The 11,033-nt window shown below is 37.9% G+C and overlaps 2 protein-coding genes across 2 annotated transcripts; both read left to right on the forward strand.

Annotated features, from left to right (window-relative positions):
• Positions 1 to 4,868: 4,868 nt before the first annotated feature.
• On the forward strand, positions 4,869 to 6,791 carry LOC122291846 (uncharacterized acetyltransferase At3g50280). The gene has a single exon (XM_043099862.1). It carries the CDS (start codon positions 5,017 to 5,019, stop codon positions 6,481 to 6,483), a length of 1,467 nt encoding a protein of 488 aa, XP_042955796.1. The 5' UTR covers positions 4,869 to 5,016; the 3' UTR covers positions 6,484 to 6,791.
• A 315-nt stretch (positions 6,792 to 7,106) lies between these two features.
• On the forward strand, positions 7,107 to 8,581 carry LOC122291859. Its single transcript, XM_043099885.1, has 2 exons — positions 7,107 to 7,379; positions 7,544 to 8,581. The coding sequence occupies exon 2, from the start codon at positions 7,662 to 7,664 to the stop codon at positions 8,277 to 8,279; it is 618 nt and encodes a 205-aa protein (XP_042955819.1). The 5' UTR covers positions 7,107 to 7,379; positions 7,544 to 7,661; the 3' UTR covers positions 8,280 to 8,581.
• Positions 8,582 to 11,033: the final 2,452 nt, after the last annotated feature.

The following is an 11,033-nucleotide window of genomic DNA, read 5'->3' on the forward strand; positions in this document are numbered from 1 at the left end:
AATAAGTTAATAACACATAATACAAATTTACTAAAGTATTATAACATGTAATTATACAATAGAAATAAGTCTAGTATAGAAATAAGTTATAAATAAGTTAGACACTAGTATAATATAATAACATGTAATACTATAGTAGAAAACATGTAATTATATACTAAAAATAATATGTAATACTATAATATGATAACATGTAATTAGACACTATAGTATAAATCTAGTATAAAAATAAGTTACATTTTAGAATAAAAGTAATTAGTAGTGTGTGTCAATCGTCATGTGTCTGTATGTGGGAGTTGGAGGCGTCACATAGTAAATGATTTAATTTTTTTTAATTTTTTTTCGAAAAAATTGATATTTGAAAACCCACAAAAAAATATTTTTTAAATAAACTAAATATGAAACTAGGAAAAAGTCTAAAGTTGAAAGCCTAAGTCCGACTCTACTTCGACAAGTCAAAGTCAGAGTCGAATCGAAACTTAGACAAACCAGAGTTCAACTTTGAACCTTGAAAAAATCGGAGTTAGAGTTGGAGTTGAATTTGAGTGAATCCAACTCCAATTAAGTTGGTGCACCCCTAATAATAAGGAATATTGAAGGAAATAACTAGATAAAACTATCATCATCAATTCATGAAAGTAGTAAGGCCGGGTGTTAATTAAGTTTTGCAAAAGATTATTGAGCCTTCTCTTTTTGAAATGAAAATTTACTTTTGCGACAATATGGCAGATTGCTACTGAGGGTTCCATAAACTTTCATCGCCTGATCAGCCTTTTCTTTGTTTGTTTGTTTGTTTTTTTTTCATTTGTTGATCTCTCTCCCTCTCACACTCCTCCACACACATAATTTATCCTCTTTTTTTTTTTTTTTTAATCTGCCCACTTGACTCGTGATCTCAACCCTTGGCATCCCATTCTGTTGACTTCATGTGAAAATCATGCATGGGCTACCAACCACGACGTGTGACCACCATGCGCCTCCATATTTAGCGGTTAAAAATCGAGAGTTGACCAGATTTTTTAGTTCCAAATGATGTGCTAGCTCCTGATCCACAAGTACTCCATTTACCGGCCATATTCCTCCACAAGGCACCGGCTTTCAACGCGTTCGAACTTCGTGTAGCTCTAATATCCTTGGGTGCTTCCACATTGATCTGACACTGCATTGATGCTCTAAGTTCTCCAAAAATAGCTTTTGTTTGTTTCCTCTTTTCCAAGAATATTGCGAGGGGACACGAGATTGAAAGTATTAATTCAGCGTTGAATACTTTACATACATATAATTTAGATCCTCCCACAGTGTATGTCTCGATTAAATCTGTATATATAAGCTGGGATTAGTACTCCAATTAACGTTAGCCTCCTTAATTCACTTTGGCCAAGTGCTATAGATCGAATCGTACAATTTAATTGGTACCATTTTCCCATTTATTCTTATTTTCTGTACTGTATGATCCAATATTGTTTGTTCTTAGGTGGTGCTACTCCGGCCACGTACTGAGGGGAGCCACCGAACAAATATATTCTTTTGTTTTTTTCTTAAATATTTTTTTAAAACCATTTAAATATTCAAAAAAATAAAAATCACAAATTCAATAAAAAATATTTCTTTAATCATTAAATGAAAAAATAATAAAATCCATTCGGTGAGTTTTATACGTGGAAATAGTGTTTTCCTTATTCTTGTATGTTTTTATTTTATTTAAATTGCCCATTAGAAAATGGCAGTTGCAATGGTCATTGCGATTGCATGCGTAGATATTTGCCACGAACCATTGCATATGGGAAGAGAAAATTCTTGGGGAAAACCTCCTTTTCATGAGACCCAAAATAAAATTCATTTACTACATTATTACAAATTCAAAGAACCTTAAACAAACACATCAGGGGATGGATGTGGTTACACTAGGTACTAGGTAGCAAGGACATATAAAAAGTGATCATATGGATCAGTTTCATGGCTGGACTTGAACTACTCAAGTTGGTATTGAACTGTCATACACGTGAAAAATGCCAAAGGTACACACACTGCGACGACTTCTGATTAGGTCAGGCCAGTACTTGGACAACTTGGCTAGGCTAGCTCTAAAAATAATTTTTAAGGACTATAATTCGAGCACTTGAGCCGACAAATCAGAAATGACGGTTTTGCGGGAGATTCTCACGAGTTAACCGACCTTTACGCATGAATGGTCAGATAATCTCGGAAGTAGCTGTATTTTAAATGGATTTTTATATTTATAATTACATGCGATATTAATATTAGTTATTAAAAAGAAATCGCAAGTAGACGTAATTAATTTTCCTGATCAATTAGACAGTTCAGTATTAGCTAAACAGTTAAGATTCTAAACGCCGACCATTCTTGGGATTTGGAGAATGATTGACAGCCAACATACAGAACGTAAAAAGTCGGCGTTCCTAATTATTTACGAGTAATTAAATATAATCTTGCATGAGGAAATTTGGTTCGTCGTGGAATCTTCGCTAACCTTATTTTATATGGTTCCAATTGGCAAAGCATTCTGCTTGATTACGCAAAATTTAATTCGATATTAATCTTATTTTATTTAATTACCAGATCATATACATATATTAATCAAAATGCGACATTCAGATAGTACGTATAACCCAAAACCCATATCGATTAAATGATATAAGGCGTAATTATAATTTTCTCTCATGTATTTTTTAAATAAAAATTTTATGTATAATTATTTTTATATATTTTTTATGTATTCTACTAATATAATTGACTGTGTCATTTTTTTAATATAAAATAATTATTTTAATCAATTATATTAATAGAATGTATAAAGAATATTTAAAAATAACTGTATACAGTAAAAGTACTATTTTCTAAATGATTTGCCATGAATCACATGTTTTTAATTAAATCAATCGATATATATTATATACGTACTCAAGTAATGGTATTTAGTTAATTTTCTCCCACCGTCATAGATTATTTTCTAAATATGAGTAAGGGTAAAGTGTAAGAATTAAGATCGCGTATTTGCTGAATTTGTGATCTATGATTAATAATATATATATATTTATAGGAAATATAAGATGGTCGTAATATCTTATGCCATTGCTATGTAACGTGATGTTTCTTTTTAGTATATCCGATAAAAAAAAAAATGGTAGATAGTCTGAGTACGTAAGTATTTTAATAATTGTATGAAGATTAATTGTCGCATTATAGCAAGAGATATGGTCTCCCCGGCCAGTATATATCAGAGGGCAACAATATGGAGACAGGTGGCCAAGTGGAATTCTCTGTCACTCTTTATATATTTTGACCCACACGTAGATTTTTCTCGACTTTTTGGGCAAATGACATCCTTACTAAGATTGAAACATACATAAACCATCTAATTTAATGCTAAGAAAATAAGAAATGGATGCGTATAATCTCATATATGATGGTATGTACGTTATATTGTGTAATTTAAAAGGCAGACTTTAGTGGGATACTCTGAGATTCGAAGAAAAAATCTTAAAGAGATTCTGTATTAATCTCTAGCTAGCTCGGTCTAAAATGATCATCAAGACCATTTCTAGAAAATGGCCACTTGTTGCTAGCTTGCCCCCCACCATTTTGATATGCATGCTATTTTCACATATTCATGATCATCATCGCACGTGGATGAATGATGTTACAGGTGTCATCAAAATATAAAGGCAGATAATACAAATTCCTGGTGATCATCTCCTTTTCCCAGCTTGAGGATAAATGTCCCATTTTCCACCCTTTAATTAGGCAATCTAATGATTAGATTCACACTCTCGGCTACCTTATCCATGCTTTCCATGATTGTAAAAATATATATGTTTTTAACTTCTTGCCAACTGCAGCTAGGCCTCTGTGAAAAACCAGTAGTAGTGTGCTTATATAAAAAAGGATTTCCACGTTAATTAATATGTCAAATCATGGATCGGACAAATCTATTTGACTTTGGCCCTTCTCGATCATAAAGGACCATGTCTTAGAATAATATTATATCTATATAGTGGGGGCCAACTTGATCCATCATAGAAATTAAGTGAGATACATTAGTGGCTATATATATAATCGTGATCAGATACTTACTAGCTAGCCAATTTGATAACGTTTGTCTCCCTTAATCCTCGACTTCTTGTATTCCACTTCTCTTATTTTAAAAAGAAAGAAGATCTAAATATTACTATCTTATTTTACATAGATTTTTAACCTTAGATAATACGTATACATTATTAATTAGAATTAATATTAATACGTATAATTCATCATCCATTCGCTATTTATCGTTATAATCAATATATAATATCTTACAAATATGACTTCTTATTGCATGCCATTTGGGGACAAAATATCCATGCATCTTCTGGAGTTAATCATGTCTATCTTCCACATCATGATCATGGCTTTCGTAAGTAATACATATGAATTGAAGTAGGTGAGCTCATTTCGTAAGTAATATATATGATCACGGCTTTCTTATAGTGTTTGCGGCTTATTTTATTCACAGCTATTCATACTTAACGTTATATATATATATATAGTACTCCGATGCACAAAAGAAATAATTAACTTCCGGCCAATTTTAAACAATGTGTATATATACACAAAATAAATAAAAAAAACCATACCTTTGCGTACAGAAGCACAGGGTCACGTGGTTCCAATTATCATAGCCTACGAATAGCGACCATCAAGAAAAATTCAGAATCGAGGTACCGGATTACAACCCAACACCAAAGAATATTACAAGGAAAATAAAGACAATTAATAAAATAGAATGAAGGAAAATAGTATAGCCCCCCCTCGATCGGTAAGTGCATGAACGAAACCTCCCCTTGGCCCCTATATATACCCCTCCCAACTCCTCCCTCCTTCCTCACTCCTCACTCGCAATTACACCCAGCGAGCGAGAACCAGAGGTAGGCGCATTCTTCTCGATCTATTAATCATATATAAATACCCACATTCTCAGAAAAATTCCCCAAAAAACTTACGTACCCCATTCTGAAAATGCTTTGCTCTACAGGTCTCTCTTCTCCTACTCTAATATCCAAATGCACCGTGTCTCCGGACCAAAAGTCCACGCTCGGAGACCTCATGCTCTCCGTCTCAGACCTTCCCATGCTCTCTGTCCACTACATCCAGAAGGGTGGCCTCTTCACCCGCCCTCCTATCCCCATTGATTCCCTTATCTCTCTCCTCAAACTGAGTCTCTCTCAAACTCTCTCTCACTTCCCGCCTCTCGCTGGTCGATTGAGGACAGACTCCGATGGCTACGTGTATATCACGTGCAACGACGCCGGGGTCGACTTTATCCATGCCACCGCTACTAGTTTGTCCGTTCGTGACCTCTTGGCTCCGACCCATGTGCCTGACTGCATTAAGGAGTTCTTCGCTTTTGACCGAACCGTGAGCTACGAAGGCCATTTCAAGCCCCTATTGGCTGTGCAGGTCACGGAGCTCGCTGATGGCGTTTTCATCGGTTGCGCTATGAACCACACGGTCACCGATGGCACGTCGTTTTGGAATTTCTTCAACACCTTCGCTGAGTTGTCTCGTGGGATGAGGAGGGTCTCGAAGCAAGCGGACTTCAGCCGCAGCTCGCCATTGATTTCGTCGGCGGTGCTGAGATTACCAGAGGGTGGTCCAAAGGTCACCTTCTCCATCAACGAGCCGTTACGTGAAAGAATTTTCAGCTTCAGCAGAGAAGCACTTCTGAAGCTGAAAGCAAGGACCAACAATCGGAAATGGATCGATAACGTCGATGTCGACGCAGTAGAGCAATTGGGAAAGCAGAGCAACGACCCTTTCCTAAATAATAATAGCGGCAAGGTGACGACGATTCTAGAAAACTGGTTCAAGAACGCCATGTCGAGATCGAGAAACGACAAGGAGTCGAACAAAAACAAAACCATGGAAATTTCATCGTTTCAGTCACTCTCTGCACTTCTCTGGCGTGCGGTGACGCGTGCGAGGAAATTGCCCTCTAACAAGGCGACGACATTCAGAATGGCAGTGAATTGCCGTCACAGGCTCGAGCCGAAGCTGGATCCGTACTACTTTGGGAATGCAATTCAAAGCAGTCCGACTATTGCGTCAGCAGGTGACGTGTTATCTCGGGATCTGCGCTGGTGCGCAGAGCAACTCAACAAGAATGTGATAGCCCACGACGACTCTATGGTGCGCCGCTACGTAGAGAATTGGGAGAACGATCCGAAGTGTTTCCCGCTAGGGAACTTTGATGGTGCATCAATCACGATGGGTAGCTCCGCGAGATTTCCGATGTACGACATCAATTTCGGGTGGGGCCGGCCTTTGGCGGTTCGGAGCGGTAGGGCCAACAAATTTGACGGGAAGATATCGGCGTTTCCGGGGAGAGAAGGTGGTGGAAGCGTTGATCTTGAGGTTGTTTTGGCGGCGGATACGATGGCGGCGCTCGAGTCGGATTCAGAGTTCATGCAGCATGTGTCCTTTTAAATCTTAAATAAAAAAGAGGGAAAAAAACCAAAGATGGTTTTGGCTTGGCTTGGCATGCTTCATGATATATGCTCTGAATATGACAAAATCATGTCAACTTTGAAAAATGCAAATATATGGGTCTCGTCTCATGTCGTTAGGGGGAAAAAAAGAGTTTTGTGGGGATACGAAACAATCAAAAGCGTAAAAAATGTGATTGATGGGTCAAGTAGAGTATTCTGGAAGGATGAGGTGTGGGAACTACCTGGAGCGTTTTGTTTGCTTGTTTATTTTGTGACATAAATTTAGTTTCTTATTAATGTTCTGTACTTTCTTGTCTTTTTCTGTTTTTTGTCTCATAACTGAATTTATAAGATTCGGTCCTCTTTAATTACTCTTAAAATTGAAGAAAACCTGTCCCACGAGTGATAATCTTGCTTGGAATTCTTATCCCATGACATACTTGTTTTTCACAAATTATTTATGTTAATTATTTGAGGCTATCATTAATTAAAAAGATATTTATCTAAAATTATTTTTAAAATATATAATTTGTTCAAATACAATTTTTTTTTTTTTTTTAAACGATAGGAAAGTATAAGATTTTGTACGACTTCGGTTTTGGTAAGACGTGCTACCCCAAAATTTCTTCTGAAAAAATCCAATTTCCACAACAAGGCCTGAAACGATTACGTACACAATAGACAGCCGAACCATATCTAGATTGGGCCAACTGACCCAATTTCAAGCCGTCCGGTGCCAGCCTCTTAAATCTAAATCCAAAGGCTTGGGGATTTGGGATTTTGACGGTGAGAGGGTCGACAACGACGAAGGCGACGCAGATCTATGCCGGGAAAAAACGAAGTTACGGATCTCCCCTCCATCCTCTCTCATCAGTCAACACAATATCTCCCCTGGTAACAGCCCTTCCCGTCTTACTTTGATCTTTAAATTATGTTGACCATTGATTTAGTCCTAAGCTTTGGATTCGTTTTGGTTTCTTATGATATGGGTAGTTGTGATGTTTAGTTGACAATCAACAATTTGAAATCGTGGAGGTAAGTTGTTTCTGTTTTGTTAGGGGGGTTTTGCATGCTGTTAATGGTTGGAGTTTGATCAAGAATGCGATACCTCTTCAAACTTGAATATTAATCTGAGCGTATAAATTAAGTCATGCTCAAGATAAATAACTGCAAGTTATGGAACTGTCAAAGAAGATGAAGAGGGGGTATCTTTTGAAGAATTCAATCGCTTTCGTGTGCGTTGTTGTCTCTATCTGTTGCCTTTTTGTTGTTATTATATCGATGCTTCGGATTCCTGAAGTACCAGTTGAAAGTGGGGCAGTTGGGTTGTACCGAGCTAAGAAATCGGGAAAACTTCCCGAGAGTGAGAAGATTATAGGGAGATTTGGGGAGATGATGATGGAGATGTTGCCTGAGGATCTTGCTTTTACTGTCTTTGTCCCTTCCCAAAAAGCTTTCGAGCGTGATTTGAGACTACGGATGAATGATAGTATGGTGGGGGAGAAGATGAATGATACGTATGCTATAGTTTCTCGGATATTGGGTTTCTCAGCTGTTCCGCGGACTCTTTCATCGGTTACGGTACCATTTGACAGGGAGGTCTCTTATGATTCAATTTCTGGGTTTACGTTGTACATTTCAAAAGATACAGATGGGATGCTAGTTGTTAACAGGATTCGGTCAGAAAGGGTAGATCTTAGAAAGGGAGAGATTGTTGTCCATGTTATGGATGGAGTCGTCATGGATGCTGAGTTCGAGCAATCGGTTCGAGCTGATTACAATGAAGAAGAATGACTGGAAATGACCCATCAGAGCTTAAAAAATCTTATGTCATCGAATTAAAAAAAATCAAGCAAATAGGTTTCTAACTCGAGAGATAAAAATTAGCCCGACGAGGATATTGTTGTTTTTTTTATTTTCTTGTCAAAAAAGAAAGAATAGGTGACTCTAGGTTCAGTTTTTTTGGGGCAATTGTTATTTTTTAGAACAATCTTATTGAGATATATGTTTTATCTTTTGCAAGTAAAAACTCATGTATGAAGCATCTTATGTTATATTTATCTTGCTGATTGATAATAGTTTCAATTTTAGGCGGAGCTTCTGTGCAAAAATCTCTAGCATCAATTAATATTCACTGTCCAATCGCCATCTCACTCTTAGTAGCTAACTCTTGGATTAAACTTTGCCAACAGTAAAATGAGATGGTAGTAAGATAGTGATATAGATTCTAACCTTATCTATTGTAATAGGTATTATAACTGGCATCATGGCATAACCTTGCTAGCTATGCGGTCCTTCTAATCCAACGGAATATATACTACATGCGAGCTTTTGATTATGGCGACATAACCATCAAACAAAAATTATATGGATTGAATTTAAACAACTCTAAAATCAAATAGTTATAATAGTTATATTTTGATTTTATTTAAATTTGATTTTAACTTTGGTGGGCTTGAATTTAAAAAATAATAATGTTTTATCTAAGAGTTGTGCAAAATTTGTGTAAAAATCCTGTTAAAACGCAATCTCCATGCCGAGTAGGCAACAAGTCAACAAGGTGTAATCGCCTAACAGGTTGCCAACTAGCGATAAAAGCAGTGGAGTCTCTGAAAGATGGTGTTAAGGTAAGTAACAACGTTGGGAGGGGTTCTGGGGTGAATACCTATGGAATTGAGAGGGAAGCGAATCTTCACTTGTAAGCACACCCCTCCATGCTGTTGTTGAGAGACAAAACTTGATTTGTAGAATATTTAAATTTTAAATTTCTCTTATAGTGTTGTCATGTCAACGACATAGAATGTAACACCGACTTACAGGTAAAAATTTTCTTATTCAGGACATCTGTTTGCTAACAGACAATATTTGTCTCATAATATTTATGGAAATCTATTTATGAATATAACAATCCTATTTCTCTAATGACATGAGAGTCGAGGTCGAATGAAATGGAAGGAGAGGCACTTTATACGAAATCGCATTTGAATGTCCAATCAATGAACATCTTTGTCATCAAGCTGCGAATTAAGACCGGCATAAAGTACACAGGATACACTGGCTCATCGGGACTCGAGTAAACCCAAGGACCGACCAAACTAGATAAATGTCCACGTGTACCCCAAGCTAGCCAGCAAAAGTCACCAAGACTCAGATTTTAAAATTCATTCAGTACTCAGAAATAAACAATAAATCCCCCCCAAAAATCCAAGCCCGATGAGATCTACATTTCTAGCTTCCAGCTGTAGCTGGTACGACAACTGTGCGGATGCACACTTTACACACTTTGTATTTTTTATTTCTTTTAATTATTAGACTCCTCTCTCTCATCTACGTCTCTCTCTCCTTAAGCTTTTTCTCTCTCTTCGACCCCTCTCTCTCTCCTCAAGCTCTCTCTCTCATCAAATTTTTTCTCTCTTTGACCTCTCTCTCTCCTCAAGCTCTCTCTCTCTGACCTCTCTCTCTCATCAGATCTCTCTCATCAAACTTTCTCTCTCAGCAAATCCCTCTCTCTCTATGCGACCTCGCTCTCTCCTCAAGCTCTCTCTCTCATTAAGATTTTTCTCTCTTCGACCTCTCTCTCTCATCATGGTTTGGAGATGATAAGCACGACGAGGACGAGGGGGAGAGGGGGAGAGTGCACTGAACGATGATCGGGAGAGAGGGGGGATACGATCAGTAGAGAGGAGGCGACGAGCTCGAACCCTAATTCTGTATCTAAAAGTCAAATGTGAAAATCCAAAGGGAGGGAATCGAAAAGCTAAGGAGATTTTCGTCATTAAGCCACTGCCACGTATGGTGTGCATCGGCTGATCCCAAACAGGGGCTGCTCCCAATAATATTTCTTGTCATCAAGCTGCGAATTAAGACCGGCATAAAGTACACAAGATACATTGGCTCATCGGGACCCGAGTAAACCCAAGGACCAACCAAACTAGATAAATGTCCACGTGTACCCCAAGCTGGCCTGCAAAAGTCACCAAGACTCAGATTTTAAAATTCATTCAGTACTCAGAAATAAACAATAAATCCCCCCCAAAAATCCAAGCCCGATGAGATCTACATTTCTAGCTTCCAGCTGTAGCTAGTACGGCAACTGTGCGGATGCACACTTTACACACTTTGTATTTTTTATTTCTTTTAATTGTTAGACTCCTCTCTCTCATCTACGTCTCTCTCTCCTCAAGCTTTTTCTCTCTCTTCGACCCCTCTGTCTCTCTCATCAAGTTTTTTCTCTCTCTTCGACCCCTCTATCTCTCTCCTCAAGCTCTCTCTCTCATCAAGTTTTTTTTCTCTTTGACCTCTCTCTCCTCAAGCTCTCTCTCTCCAACCTCTCTCTCATCAGATCTCTCTCAGCAAATCCCTCTCTCTCTCTCTCTCTCTCTCTCTATGCGACCTCGCTCTCTCCTCAAGCTCTCTCTCTCATTAAGATTTTTCTCTCTTCAACCTCTCTCTCTCTCTCTCCTCATGGTTTGGAGATGATAAGCACGACGAGGAAGAGGGGGAGAGTGCACTGAACGACGATCGGGAGAGAGGGGGGATACGATCAGT

The sequence above is a fragment of the Carya illinoinensis genome, chromosome 1 (genome assembly GCF_018687715.1).
Source record: "Carya illinoinensis cultivar Pawnee chromosome 1, C.illinoinensisPawnee_v1, whole genome shotgun sequence".
Lineage (NCBI taxonomy): Eukaryota > Viridiplantae > Streptophyta > Magnoliopsida > Fagales > Juglandaceae > Carya > Carya illinoinensis.

Excerpts from the sequence above, each read along its gene's own strand:
- LOC122291846 (XM_043099862.1), top strand. The coding sequence starts at position 5,017 with ATGCTTTGCTCTACAGGTCTCTCTTCTCCTACTCTAATATCCAAATGC.
- LOC122291859 (XM_043099885.1), top strand. The coding sequence starts at position 7,662 with ATGGAACTGTCAAAGAAGATGAAGAGGGGGTATCTTTTGAAGAATTCA.